At 37.4% G+C, this 16,053-nt stretch overlaps 1 protein-coding gene across 1 annotated transcript; it reads left to right on the forward strand.

Moving 5' to 3' along the window:
* Positions 1-3,404: 3,404 nt before the first annotated feature.
* On the forward strand, positions 3,405-15,782 carry IFNB1 (interferon beta 1). Its single transcript, XM_055092090.3, has one exon. It carries the CDS (start codon positions 15,017-15,019, stop codon positions 15,578-15,580), a length of 564 nt encoding a protein of 187 aa, XP_054948065.1. The 5' UTR covers positions 3,405-15,016; the 3' UTR covers positions 15,581-15,782.
* The last annotated feature ends 271 nt before the right edge of the window (positions 15,783-16,053 follow it).

Below are 16,053 nucleotides of genomic sequence, written 5' to 3' on the forward strand. Positions count from 1 at the left end.
GCTGGTTCTCACAGGAAATATCAGAGAAAAATTCTCTAGTGCTTCCAGCAATAAAGGTGAGAATATTTGGATGCACTCCATTCCTCTTAACAAGGTCTGCAGTCAGAAAAAGCTAGTTGACTAGAACCTAATCTCCTGGAGTTTTATTAGAGCCTATTTTCAACTGACTTGAAGGAAGAAAAATACCCAACTCCAGCCAGTTCTAGCCATCCTGCTCCACCTAAAGGGGGAGGGAGGACACAGAAACACTTTCGAAGTTCACAGTCCAGAGGCACAGGCTCACTAAAAACAGAGACCTACTGGTAGGACTAGAGAACACCTCCCCTTCCTAATACCTTACTGTCACATTTTTAAAGGCCTATTTGCAGTAGTAAAATAACGAGGCATACTAAAATACAAAAAGACAGAATTTGAAGAGACAGAGCAAGCATCAGAACCAGACATGGCAGTGATGTTGGTATTATCAGACTGGGAATTTTAAACTATGATTAAGTGCTCTGACAGATAAAGTAGACAGTATGCAAGAACAGATGGGCAATGCAACCAGAGAGATGGAAAGCCTATGAAAGAACCAAGGCCGGGTGCGGTGGCTCATGCCTGTAATTCCCAGCACTTTGGGAGGCCAAGGTGGGCGGATCACAAGGTCAGGAGATTGAGACCATCCTGGCCAACATGGTGAAATCCCTTCTCTACTAAAATACAAAAAATTAGCTGGGTGTGGTGGCGCATACCTGTAGTGCCAGCTAGTTGGGAGGCTGAGGCAGGAGAATCGCTTGAACCCCGGAGGTGGAGATTGCAGTGAGTCAAGACCGTGCCACTGCACACCAGCCTGGTGACAGAGGAAGACTCTGTCTCAAAAAAAAAAAAAAAAAAAAAAAAAGAAAGAAAGAAAAGAAAAGAAAGAACCAAAAAGGAAATGCTAAAGATCAAAAACAGTCTGACAGTGTAGTGGAATCTTATAATTTTATGTTGCCTCAGCATCCATTTTGAATGTAAGTTTAACTCTGTCATACCAAAGCAGGGCTCAGTCACCCTTGGCACAGTTTATAGTTCTACACCACACCCAAATGGCCTAAGTCAGTGGTCAGAGATAAGAACTTAGTGGCATCTCTCCCACCTAGCAGACTGGGCTCCCTGCTTTCTGGCCATTTCCTGTAAATCATTCAAGCATCTTCCTGTGAACTTAAAGTGACACATACCCTATTCCCTTATATATTCTGCCAGTTGCCCTCGTGATTTCTCTCGTTCTTTGCCTAACTCTTCATTCCTGCCTCATTACACCTTTCCTTCCTAGTAGCTATAAGAAAAGTCTTTGAACTTCTTGCCTATTGTGGTGGTGTACTAAATTTGAAGAAGTAGGAGTTGCCCCATGCCAGATTTTTTCTGGGTGGCTGGGGAGAAGACAAGTTCAGGCTCTTAGGACCAGGGAGATGGTCAGGCAGGCATAAGCTGTGCACAGGTGAGAAAAAATTCACACAGGCATCTGCCAGTATAAACAGGTTTCCCATGTGAGGGACCCGCTGGTCATGGGTTGGATATCTAAGCATTATTCCATCTGCCAGGAAAAAGAATTGCCTCGTGAATGGTAAATTGTGAACACCCACGACCAGTTTCCTTTCATTTCGCATTAGGGCAAGGCTGCTAGCTGCTATGGTACTGGAAGCTGAGTTTAGACGGAAGTTCTCAGAAATCAAACAAAAAATGAAAAATGCCTTTGATGTTATTATTGGTAGACCAGACAAAGCTGAAGAAAAAAATTTCTGAGCATGAGGATTTATCAATGAAAACTTTCAAAACTGAAAATAAAAGAGAATAAGAACTAGGAAAAAAAGAGAACAGAATTGCAAAGACCGTAAGATAACTACAAAATGTGTAACATACATGTAATGGAAATATCAGAAAAAGAAAACAGGGAAAGAAAGAGAAGAAATATTTGAACAACGACTGAGAATTTATTCAAATTAATGTCGGACATCAAACTACAGATGCAAGAAGCACAGAGAACACCAACTAGGATAAATGCTGGAAAAATTACACATAGGCATATCATTTCAAACTACAGAAAATCAAAGGTAAAGAATATATCCTGAAATAAACCAGAGGAAAAAAAATACCTTACCTCAAGAATTTAGAAAAAAAACACCAACCTAGGATTCTGTATCTTGCAAATTATCCTTCAAAAGTGAAGGAGAAATAGAGACTTTCTCAGACAAACAAAAATTGAGGGAATGTGTTACCCGTAGACCTGCTTTGCAATAAATTTTAAAAGAATTTTTTTTTAGAGAGAAGGAAAATGATATAGATCAGAAACTTAGATCTAAATAAAGGAAATTTCTCAGAGAAGAAATAAATGAAGGTAAAATAAAAACTTTTTAAAAAATCCTTAACACATAACAGTTTTTTCAAAATAAAAAAAGCAACAAGTATAACTGATATGCTAAGAAATGAGAGAAAATAGACTTCTATAAAATGCTCAGTTGAAACCACAAAAGGCAGAAAAAGAGTGGAAAACAAAATTGGGAATGAAGAAAAAGAGCAACAAGTAGAAAACAGTTATAAGTATGGTAGATATTAATCTAATTACATCACTAATCACGTTCAATGTCAATAGTGTAAATGCACTATTAAAAGACAAAGCTTGGGCTGGGCGCAGTGCCTCATGCCTGTTATCCCAGCACTTTGGGAGGCCAAAGCGGGTGGATCACGAGGTCAGGAGATCGAGACCATCCTGGCTAACATGGTGAAACCCCGTCTCTACTAAAAATACAAAAAAATTAGCCAGGCATGGTGGCAGGTGCCTGTAGTCCCAGCTACTCGGGAGGCTGAGGCAGGAGAATGGCGTGAACCCAGGAGGTGGAGCTTGCAGTGAGCCGAGATCGTGCCAGTGCACTCCAGCCTAGGCAACAGAGCAAGACTCTGTCTCAAAAAAAAAAAAAAAAGAGCTTGTCAGAGTGGATCAAAAAGCAAGAACCAAATATATGTTGTCTACAAGAAATACATTTTATTCTTTAAAAAAAATTTCCCAAACCAGGATACATTGTAATATAAAGTGGATATTAGAGCAATGCAAATTTTGCATCATGCCAAAACAGTTCATTTAAATCATTACCACAGACAAGAAAACTATTTTATTAATAGCTTTGGCTTATTACATCTGCTAAGATACAAGCAAAAAGTTCTAACTATTAATTTGAATTGGAGTCTCTAATTCTCCCAGATTCTGTGATGCATTGTAAAAGGGAAGCATGTAATTTCGGCAAAATAAAGTCACCCTTGACTTCATATATATATATTATATTGATATATGTATATAATATAATATATATTATATTATATATATTATATTGACTTTAATATATTAATATATATATATATTTTTTTCCACTTTAATCTTCATTCTGCCTTTGGGTACCATGGCCAAACATTCAGTTTGCCAAGAGAGACCTTGTTTGGAGACTGCTGTTTTGGGTTATAGTGGACTCTTGAACAACATAGGGATTAGGAGCACTGACACCCGTGTAGTTAAAAATCTGTGTATAACTCTTGATTCCTCAAAACTTAACTACTAGTAGCCTACCTTTGACCAGAATCCTTACCTATAGCATATAGTTGATTGACATATATTTTTATGTTATATGTATTATATACTGTATTCTTACGATAAGGTAAGATGGAAAAAAGAACATGTTATCAAGAAAATCATAAGGAAGAGAAAATATATTTACTATTTATTAAGTGGAAATGAAACACCATAAAGATTTTCATCCTTGTCTTCATGTTGAGTAGGCTGAGGAGGAGAAGGAAGAGGAAGGGTTGGTCTTGTCTCAGGGGTGGCAGAGGTGAAGAGGTGAGGACGTGGAAAGAGAGGCAGAAGAAGCAGGCACAGTGTAACTTTATGGAAATAAATCATAATTTCTGTGTAACTTTTTTGCTTGTTTCTCTAAAAATTTTTATATATATGGTACCAATCATTCTTCCATCATTTGCTTTAGTTGCAGTGCCCATGTTGTAGAGGGGTCCATGTCATAAAAGAAGCCAAAAGCAGTCTTGAATAATCAGAACTCTTCTGCCAGATTGTCTAATGCCAATTTGTTTTCTGGCACTTCTTCTCCTATATCTTCTTCCTCATTGTCTGGCACTGGTTCAGAAGCACTTATCTCTGTCAAGTCATCTTCTGTTAATGCCTCTGGTGTGGTGCCTATTAGCTCTTGAATTTCTCCAAATCTATATATTGAAGCCTATTTCATTAAATTGATCTTCAATCTCTGATATCCTCTCTTCCGCTTGATCAGTTCAGCTCTTGTGTATGCTTCACGAAGTTCTTGTGCTGTTTTTTAGCTCCATCAGGTCCTTTATGTTCTTCTCTAAACTAGTTATTCTAGTTAGCAATTCCTCTTTTATCAAGGTTCTTAGCTTCCTTGCATTGGGTTAGAACATGCCCCTTTAGCTCGGAGGAGTTTGTTATTACCCACCTTCTGAAGCCTACTTCTGTCAATTCATCAAACTCATTCTCCATCCAGTTTTTCTCCCATGCTGGTAAGGAGTTGTGATCCTTTGGAGGAGAAGAGGCATTCTGGTTTTTGGAATTTTCAGCCTTTTTGTGCTGGTTTTTCCTCATCTTCATGGATTGATTTACCTTTGGTCTTTGCTTTTGGTGACCTTCAGATGGAGATTTTGTGTGGTCATCCTTTTTGTCGATGCTGATGCTATTGCTTTGTGTTTGTTAGTTTTCCTTCTAACAGTCAGTCCCCTCTTCTGCAGGTCTGCTGGAGTTTGCTATGGGTCCACTCCGACCCTGTTTGCCTGGGTATCACCAGTGGATGCTGCAGAACACAAAGATTGCTGCCTGCTCCTTCCTCTGGAAGCTTCGTCCCAGAGGGGCATCTGCCATATGCCAGCTGGAGCACTCCTGTATGAGGTGTCTGTCGAACCCTGCTGGGAGGTGTCTCCCAATCTTGAGGCATGGGTGTCGGGGACCCACTTGAGGAGGCAGTCTGTCCCTTATCAGAGCTCAAGCACTGTGCTGGGAGATCTGCTGCTCTCTTCAGAGCCAGCAGGCAGGAACATTTAAGTCTACTGAAGCTGTCTGTGCCCACAGCCGCTCCTTGCCCCAGGTGCTCTATCCCAGGGAGATGGGAGTTCTATCTATAAGCCCTTGACTGGGGCCGCTGCCTTTCTTTCAGAGATGTCTTGCCCAGAGAGGAGGAATCTAGAGAGACAGTCTGGCTACAATAGCTTTGAGGTGCTTCAGTGGGCTCCGCCCAGTCCAAACTTCCAGGCAGCTTTGTTTACACCGTGAGGGGAAAACTGCCTACTGAAGCTTCAGTCATGGTGGATGCCCCTCCCCCACCAAGCTCGAGTGTCCCAGTTTGACTTCAGACTGCTGTGGGGGCAGCGAGAATTTCAAGCTAGTGGATCTTAGCTTGCTGGCCTCTCTGGGGGTGGGATCTGCTGAGCTAGACCACTTGGCTCCCTGGCTTCAGCCCCCTTTACAGGGGAGTGAACGGTTCTGTCTCACTGGCATTCCAAGCACCACTGGAGTGTGAAAAAAAACTCCTGCAGCTAGCTCGGTGTCTGCCCAAATGGCTGCCCAGTTTTGTGTTTGAAACCCAAGGCCCTTGTGATGTTAGCACCCAAGGGACTCTCCTGGTCTATGGGTTGCAAAGACCATGGGAAAAGCATAGTATCTGGGCCAGATAGCACCATCCCTCACAGCATGGTCCTTCACAGCTTCCTTTGGCTAGGGGAGGGAGTTCCCCAACCCCTTGTGCTTCTCGGATGAGGCAACACCCCACCCTGCTTCTGCTTACCCTCCGTGGGCTGCACCCACTGTCTAACCAGTCCCAGTGAGATGAATCGCGTACCTCAGTTGGAAATGCAGAAATCACCCACCTTCTGTGTTGGTCTCGCTGGGAGCTGCAGACCAGAGCTGTTCCTATTCCTACAGTAAGTTTTATTCGTTCATGTTTTTATGTTATTAACTAGAATCCTTTTATTCAGCTTGAAGAATTCCTTTTAGCATTTCTTGTAAGTAGGTATAGTAGTGCCATCCTACCTCAGCTTTTGTTTGTCTTGGAAAGTTGTTATTTTCCCTCATTTCTGAAGGTCAACTTTGTTGGGTAAAGTAATCTTGGTTGGCAAAAGAAACTTTTAAATATATTGAACTAAATGAAAATAACACAACTTAACAAAATATGTGGAATCCAGTGAAAGCAGTGCATATAGGGAAATTTATAGCACTGAGTGCTATATTAGAAAAAAAGAAAGTCGTAAAAATTAATCACCTAAGCTTCTGCTTTAGGAAAGTAGAAAAATAGGAGCAAATTAAATCCAAGGTAAGTAAAAAAAAAAAAAAAAAAAGAAATAAAAATTAGAGCAGAAATCAATAAAATTGAAGACAGTAAATCAATAAAGAAAATCAACATAAAAAGTCTGGTTCTTGAAAAGATATATAAAATTGATAAGCATCTACCTAGGATAATTAAGGAAAAAAGACAGAGGACACAGATTACTAATATCAAACATAAAAGCGGGAACATCACTGCAAATTTTATAGGCATTGAAAGCATAATAAAAGAATACTATAAACTATTCTATACCTACAAATTTGATAAGTAAATAGAATGAACCAATTCCTTGAAAGACATAATCTGAAAAACGTAAAAAGAAGAAATAAACAATCTGAATAGCCTATATGTATTAAATAAATTGAATCAGTAATTAATAACCTCTCAAAACAGGAAGCACAATGCCCAGATGGGTTCACTAGTGAATTCTATCAAATATTTAAAGAAAAAAAACTTGTATCAACTTTCTACAATCTCTTTCAGAAGACAGAAGCAGAGGGAATACTTCCTAAATCATTCAACCAGGCCAGCATTACCTTAATACCAGAACTAGAAAATGACATTACAAGAAAAGAAAACAACAGACCAATATCTCTCATGAACAAAGATACAGACATTTTCAACAAAATATTAGCAAAAAGAATCCAAGAATGTATCAAAAAATATACGCCACAACCAAGTAGAATTTATTCCAGATATGCAAGGGTGGTTCAACGTTTGAAAATCAATTAACGTAATTTGTCCCATCAACAGGTTAAAGAAGAAAATCACATGGTCATATTGATAGACACAGAAAAAGCATTTGACAAAATTTAACACCCATTCATGATGCAATCTCTCAGTAAACTAGGAATAGAGGAAAACTTCCTCAGCTTGAATGTACCTTCCTCTCAATTTTGCTATGAACCTGAAACTCCTCTTAAAAAATAAAGTTTTTCATTTAAAAAGAAAACAAAAAACATGGAGGAGCGTTGATGTATCTCATTTTAGACCAATCAGCTATGGAGAGTTAGGCGACAGCACAGATAGCTGCTGTACTTCTGTTTCTGGCAATGTTCCAGACTACACTTAAAAATTTTTTACTTATAGACTTGTACTTAATGTTCAAGAAAAATATGAAAATGGCTTTGCCATGTTAATGCTACTCTTTTTTTAAAAAAAACTAAAGTTCAAACTTTATTTATATTTCATTAGTTTTTTAGCTACTGTTCTTTTTCTATTCTGGGATCTCATTCAGAATGCCACATTACATATAATTCTCATGTCTCCTTGGGTTCCTCTTAGTTTTGACAGTTCCTCAGACTTTTCTTATTTTTGATGACCTTGACAGTTTTGAGGAGTACTGGTTAGATATAGGGTAATGGTTTTTAAAGTATATTTGTCATGATTTATACCGGGGTAAGGGTTTGGGGAGGAAGCCCATGGGGTAAAGTACTGTTCTCATCACATCACATCAAGGTTATATACTATCAATATTGCCACTGATGTTACTTAGCCTTTTAATATTTCTCTAATTTAGTGTATATGCAATGATAGTTCTCTGATTTCTGAGACTGAGTTTCTCATGTGTAATGATTATTTAGAGTTTCTCTTTCATCTGTTCAAATTTTTGTCTAGTTTTATTTTCTACTGATTTGTAAGACTTCTTTTTATAATCTGCATATTACAATTCTCTTTACTGGGGTGTTGCAAATATTTTCTGTCATTCTATGGCCTGACTTTTCTTAACGGTTTTTTAATTTTAAAAATAAGTCTTAATATTCCTGCAATCTAATTAACAATCTTTTCTTTGTGGTTAGGACTTTGAGTCATAAGAAATTTTTCTCTACACTGAAGTCATGATGGCATGCTTCTATATTATTTTCTAAAAGATTTAAAGTTTTGCCTTCTCCATTTAGACTTATAATTCACTGGAATTTTTTTGTGTGTATGGTATGACTTATGGGTTCCCTTTTATTTTTTACATATAAATATATTTCCCTGTTTTTCTAAAAAAGAAAAAGATCATCATTTTCCCATTGTAAAATGCCATATTTTTTTCATAAGTCACTTACATATATCAATGGGTCTGTTTCTGAGCTCTACTCTATTTTATCAGCCTCACTGTCTATCCCCACACATCTCATGCTTTGCTCTAAATCTTGATATTTAGTGGAACATTCTTTCCCATTTTGTTCTACAAGAATATTTTTGTTATTGTCTTTTGGGCTTCTATATACATTTTAGAATGAGGTTGGCAAGTTAACAAACAGCTTTTTTGGGGTGAACATATTGACTACAAATTTATGTGGAAAGAAAGTATACTTCACAATATTAAGTCTTTTAGTTCATGAATATAGTATGTCTCTCCGTTTCTGCATTAACTTAGACATTCATTAATTTCTCTCACAATTTATAAGTTTATTTAGATCTTCATTCATTTAAATCTTCACTAACCTCTCATTTACAATTTGTAAGTTTTCTAGGTAACAGTCTTGCACTTCTTTGCCTAGATTTATTTCCAAGTAGATTATTTTTGTACATCATCTACGGTGTCATTTTTAAAATGTAATTTTTCACCTTTTTGTTGCTAAAGAGAGATGACTGATTGTTAATATTGATCTTGCGCTTGGCGACCTTGCTGAATTCTAATCGTTTATCTATAAATTCTTTTGTATTTTGAATGTAAACAATTACGTCATCTGCATATAATTTTTAAAATCTGATAAGTCAACAAGAGATTGAAACAGGCTCTTCACAAAGAAAATATCCAAATGGTCAATAAACATATGAAAAGATGCTGAAACTTATTAATAATCAGAGAGATGCAAATTAAACTATAATGAAGTATTATTGTACAACAATAGAATGGCTGAAATTAAAAAGACTGACAATATCAAAGTTGGCAGGAGTCTGATACAACTGGAACTTCTCAAACACTGTTAGTAAGAATGTAAATTGGTACAAACATTTGGCAAGTCATTACAATATTATCTGCTAAATCTGAACATATACATATTCTATGAGCCAGTTACTTCATTCTAGGCATATACCCAAAAGAAGTATGTACTATTGTGCAGTAAAAAATACAGACAAGGAATTTCATAGGAGCATTAATTATCATGGCAAATATTTTAAAAAATTATTAGTAGTAGAAGGGATAAAACATTGTGGTATACTTCTAAATAGGGTAAAACACATTAATGTAAATTAATAAACTATACACACAAGATAGACGAATTTCACAGACATTCTATTGAGGGTAAGAAACCATTTATACAAAGCTCAAAAACAGACAGAATATAGAGTGTTAAAAGACTGCATGGTAGTGACTTTGGGAGAAGAAAGTAGTGACGAGAGAGAGGAGAGAGAATAATGATTGTGAGGTGCTATAGTCTGAAGGTTTGTGTCCCTGAAATTTCACATGTTAAAACCTAATCCCCAATGCAATCATTTTAAGAAGTGGGTCCTTTAGTAGATAATTAGGTAATGGAACAAGAGCCCTAACAAATGGGATTGGTGCCTTATAAAAGAAGCCTGAGCCTGAGGGACCTTGTTTCCACCCTTCTACCATATGAGAATGCAATGAGAAGGCGCTGTATACAAAGCAAAGAGCAAGCCCTCATCAGACACTGAATCTCCTAGGGCCTTAGTCTTGGCTTTTCCAACCTCCAGAACTATAAAAATAAATGCTTGTTGTTTAAAAGGCATTCAGTCTACGGTGTTTTGTTAGAGCAGCCCCAAGAGACTAAGAGGGAACAAGAGGGCGATTTCTGTTGTGTTGATAATGTTTAGTTTGTGGTTACAGAAGAGTGCAGACGTTTTTATTTTATAACAATTCATTGAGCTATATACTTAAGATGTATGCACAATTTTCTATGTATATTATTGTTTTATAAACTTTTTCTTAAAAGAGGAAATGGGGATTCTCCCTTTTATGTATTAACCTCTTATGAAAGAATTTGTTGGCTTCCCAAGATATTTCTGAAAGATTGCTTTTGACTTCATTTATGTTCTGCCACTGCTTATGGACCTCTCAATAACTCTTCATCTTGTATAATTTATCATTCTTTGATAGGGACCCTCTTCCTTGAAAAATAATTGAAGATATAAAGAGGAAGAGAAGACAACTAAAATGTTTATTTCTAGATACATAGTAGTCCTGCATAGATAATTATATTCAAAAGAGGAGGACAAATTGGCTCCTATCTCTGAAATTTATAGAAAAGCAGTTCCAAATTAAAGTGATTTCAAATGACTAGAAATGTCATTCAAGTTTTACTTTCTAAATGTCACTCTGTCTCTCCAAACCTCATTAACCACAAGGAACTGGTACAAGGACTGGAAGTAGTTTTTTCATACAACGGAAAGTTAACGAGGGGAGGAAAGGATGTGTGCAAAAATAATGTCCACAGAAGGGACAAATAACAAAGGAAAAGATGACGGGAAAGGGTTCGGGCACTAACCCTTACAATGCAGATACACATTGGGCTGGTCTAAGAAATAGGTTTCCCTGGTAGACAGAAGGTTAAATAAATTTTCCTAGTTATTCTGATACAACTCTAATAAAAGAAGAGAAATGAAGCTAAAACTTAAAATGATGTATTTAAAAGGAAGAAATTTTAACCCATTCATAGGTGAGCTTCTGCCAAGATTACTACTAATGCTCAGGAGAAGGGATAGAGGAGAAACTCCATAAAGGCAACTGGAAGTGGAGTATTAGGAAGCACCTCATGAACGCAATAGCAGGAAGTAGCTAGAGAACAAAGAGAAGAAACCAGAAAAAAAAATCCCTTTTTATTTTTCTGTTTCCATTCCTTTGGCTCCATTTCCACAGCTATGGCCTTTATTTTCACCCTCCACAGCCATGAGAGCCTCTGGGCAGGACTTCTCCTCGCCTCTCCCTGTTCCAATCACCTCTAACATTTCTGCCTATTGTTCTGCCCAGGGAAAAAACTCCAGTCTCTTCTCTGTCAAAGACCTCTTGAATTAAGTCCAAATGCTACACTCTGGCATTCAAGACTCCGTAATACAGCTCAACCTGACTTTTCCACCCTCAGCCTCCTTGATTCCTAAAATGAAGCCTGTCCACAATTGAAGCTCCTTGTCTTTGCTCCTGCAAACTTGTTCATTCTCCTGGCTGTGTTTGTGCTGGTCTCTGTCTATCTAGAGCTGTGGATATCACGGTATCTATTGTCTATCATGCTAGCCATGAACCACATGTGGCTGGTGAGCATTTTATATGGTACTAGTCTAAATTGACATCTACTGTGAGTGTAAAAATGTGCATTATGTTTTGAACACTGTACACAAAATTTAATTATCTCATGAATAATTTTATATTGGTTACATGTTGAAATTATAATATTTTGGATATACTATGCTAAATAAAACATATTATTAAAATTAACTTCACCTGTTTCTTTTCCTCTTTCAATATGGCTACTAGAGCTTTTTAAATTGCATATGTGACTTTATTGGACAGTACCGATTGAATGCCCTCAAGCACATCACCTCACCACAGCCACCTCTACCTGTAGTGATCATACCACTTCTTTAGGCACACTGCCTGCATTAAGGGCAATGAATGCCTTCTCATCTTCTCCACTAGATGTAGTTTTTTTTTCTTTGAGAGCCATCATCACCATCATGGTTGACACCATGAACCTATCTGAAGATGTCAGCCATAGACTGCTTGATATTCTACAGGAAAGATCACAGTTTTAAGTGCAATCTACCCATGTTATTAGCAGTGTGTATCTTGGGCACATCACACAGCCTCTCTAAGCCTCATTTCCCTCCTCTGTAAGATGGGGATGATAATAAGCCATGTCAAATGTTTACTATGAGGATTATTCAAAGAATGGCAAATAGCAAGTGCCTAATAAATGATAACTAGTACTACCGCCACTACTGTTGTTTTTATTGTATTAGATTATGAACTCTCTAAGGACCATTTCCAGATGGAGGATAAGAGGCCATTTGATGTGGGCAGTGATGAGGCCTTCTGTTGCACCTGGAAAGGTTAACTATATACAAGCCTGCAAGTCATTCTATAGGAGCAGGACCCAGTGACCAGACTCTATAGACTGTCTCCTCTTTCCTGAGAGGGACGGCCATCTCTAGGTTGACTAACCTCTGAAGCTCCTTGCACTGGCTTTTGTGCTATGAGCCATGGATGATTCCAGACTAATCCGAGAATGCTCGTCAAAACCCCAAGGAATTACTCAAACACTGACATAACAGACATTTTTGAGTGGAAGAGCCGAGATTTTTATTAATATTCTGAAACTCATTGTTTTTAAAATGCATGAGATGGCCAAGGTCTTGCTAAGAGCTGGCCTGCAAAAGCCAAAAGGCCAGAGAGAATGAAACCCATAGAGAGGCAGAATAACCAGAAAGGTTGGGACACGTTTATTTTATAATGTAAATTAGTCTATTATGAAACAATACTTGTTTACTGGCGGAAAATTGGAAAATACAAAGAATATAAGGAGGAAAAAAATCACTCTTTAGTTTCACAAGCCAAATCAAGCCACTATTAAAATGGTGGTTTACTTCCTTTATTAATTTTCTCTACATATTTTTGCATAACCATGTTGTATGTACAATTTTATGTTCTATTTTTCAATATTAACTGGTGTCTTTCAAATTTCCTAATGACAAAAATAATATATGCTTATAATAGAACATTTTAAATGCAAATAAAACAAATGTTAAAATTTAGTAATATTTATTAAATTTTCTCAAAGTGCACGAAATTACAAATGTAACAACCTAATTCCCTAGTAGCCTAATAACCCTATTTCCCAGACCTCTTCTCATTACAAGGAAAAACTCATATGCAGATAGTTCTAAAGGTATGAAGTGAAAAGATAAAGATTTTTCTTCCTTGCTGCATCCTCACCCCATCAGCATTATTCCCCAGGGTAACTACTATTAATAGATAGTAATTCTACCCAAAGGAAAAAATCATATGCATATAACAGCATCATATGTATACCTTTCTAGTAACTTACAAAACAAATGATAATATCATATCCTTTCTTATGTGTATTGCTCTTTTCACTAAATGTATCTGTGATATGGGTCTATATCAGCTGATTGTCGTTTTCGATGGCTGAATAATATTCCATCTTGTCCACGTGATAGTATTACTTGACAAGCTCCCTGCTGATGGACATTTGTCTTTGTTATTATGATAGTAATATAATAAACATTTATATATGTTTTGTATGTATCTATAATACCCGTGCACATACACATGCATATTTCTGCAGGGATAGCCATAGGTAAATAACTAGTAACGGTATTGCAAGTTAAAGGAACAATTCCATTGCTTGAAATTTAAAATTTTGAACTACACTGCCAATTTTCATGGTCTCTCCTTGTAAGCTAGTTTGGGCTTTCTCACAGCATGACAGGCTCAGGGCAGTCAGACCATCCTGGCCAAAGGCTTCAAGAGCAGAGTGCCACAGACCACAACTGCTTCTAATCAGCCATCTTCCCAAAGCCTTCTCTTTTTTCTATTAATAACTTTGTATGAGATTCCATCTTAATACTTTTCTGTTGTTTGGTCTTGTAAGAGCTTATTTTTCCTGAACCAGGAAGTGGTTCAGGGTGGTTTTTCTAACTTCACAGAGCTCCCTCTTCTGTTAGCTTTTGTGAAATGGTCAAAAACACAGCAGCCTGCCTTCTGAGTTCTCCATCCCACCCTAGTTGGGCCTTCTCTATCCTTGTCTCTGTTGTTTATATCCTGCTGAAGTGTGATTCCACTTGGGGCAGTTTCTCCTCTGTGTAGGATCAAAAGGGCTGTGGCTGGTTGGTTTGAAAATTTCTTATACCCTAGACTATTCCAGTGCCTTTCAGAAGTTTCCAAGGCCCTCTCACACTAACCTATTATCATATTGGGCAAAACTCCTTCCAGTTTCAGCTACCATTCCCTGATTGACTTTTCAGTAAATCTATCTCTCAGTCTTTCAGTATCCAAAGAAGATTGGTTCTAGGGCCACCATCCCGCTGCCTCCACAGATACCAAAATCAGAGGATGCTCAATTCCCTCTTATAAAAAGTTGCAGTATTTGCATATAATCTGCACATGTATTTCTGTATATGTTAAATCATCCCTAGATTACTTATAATACCTGATACAATATAAATGCTAAATAGCTGTAATACTGTATCTTTAAAATTTACATAATTTTTTGTTTTTGTATTATTATTTTTATTGTATTTTTAAAAAATATTTTCCATCTACAGTCGGTAGAATCCACGGATACAGAACCCATGGATAGGAAGGACCAATTGTATCTTTTAGTGTTTTGAGGTTCTTGAATTCTCAGGTCATTTGCTTTCCTTTGCTTTCTCCCAAGTCTTGTTTTACAATTTGCTTTAGTCATTCACTGAAACTTTAAAAAACATTAGAAAACCTCACAGTTTGTAAATCTTTTTCCCTAATATATATAACATAAGATAGGAGCTTAAATAAAGAGTTTTAGAAACTACTAAAAATGTAAATGACATAGGAAAACTGAAAGGGAGAAGTGAAAGTGGGAAATTCCTCTGAATAGAGAGAGGAGTATCTCATATAAATAGGCCATACCCATGGAGAAAGGACATTCTAACTGCAACCTTTCGAAGCCTTTGGTCTGGCACAACAGGTAGTAGGCGACACTGTTCGTGTTGTCAACATGACCAACAAGTGTCTCCTCCAAATTGCTCTCCTGTTGTGCTTCTCCACTACAGCTCTTTCCATGAGCTACAACTTGCTTGGATTCCTACAAAGAAGCAGCAATATTCAGTGTCAGAAGCTCCTGTGGCAATTGAGTGGGAGGCTTGAATATTGCCTCAAGGACAGGATGAACTTTGACATCCCTGAGGAGATTAAGCAGCTGCAGCAGTTCCAGAAGGAGGACGCCGCATTGACCATCTATGAGATGCTCCAGAACATCTTTGCTATTTTCAGACAAGATTCATCTAGCACTGGCTGGAATGAGACTATTGTTGAGAACCTCCTGGCTAATGTCTATCATCAGATAAACCATCTGAAGACAGTCCTGGAAGAAAAACCGGAGAAAGAAGATTTCACCAGGGGAAAATTCATGAGCAGTCTGCACCTGAAAAGATATTATGGGAGAATTCTGCATTACCTGAAGGCCAAGGAGTACAGTCACTGTGCCTGGACCATAGTCAGAGTGGAAATCCTAAGGAACTTTTACTTCATTAACAGACTTGCAGGTTACCTCCGAAACTGAAGATCTCCTAGCCTGTGCCTCTGGGACTGGACAATTACTTCAAGCATTCTTCAACCAGCAGATGCTGTTTAAGTGACTGATGGCTAATGTACCGCATATGAAAGGACACTAGAAGATTTTAAAATTTTTATTAAATTATGAGTTATTTTTATTTATTTAAATTTTATTTTGGAAAATAAATTATTTTTGATGCAAAAGTCAACATGGCAGTTTTAATTACGATTTGATTTATATAACCATTCATATTATAAAATTGCCGAGTACCTATTAGTTGTTCTTTTTAAAATATACCTGCAAAGTAGTATACTTTCTGGCCGCTGCCTTTAAGGAATTTAAAATTCAAGAAAGCCATGTGGAATATATAAGGTAAGAGACAATAAGGGGACCTGAACCTTATGGGGGAATAAATATGGCATGAGCTGCTGTGGGATTAAAAGAGAAAAGGCAAGCTGGAGGGTCTGGAACTAAACCTG

The sequence above is a fragment of the Pan paniscus genome, chromosome 11, assembly GCF_029289425.2.
Source record: "Pan paniscus chromosome 11, NHGRI_mPanPan1-v2.0_pri, whole genome shotgun sequence".
Taxonomy (NCBI): domain Eukaryota; kingdom Metazoa; phylum Chordata; class Mammalia; order Primates; family Hominidae; genus Pan; species Pan paniscus.

Coding starts and splice junctions, on each gene's coding strand:
- IFNB1 (XM_055092090.3), top strand. CDS start 15,017: ATGACCAACAAGTGTCTCCTCCAAATTGCTCTCCTGTTGTGCTTCTCC.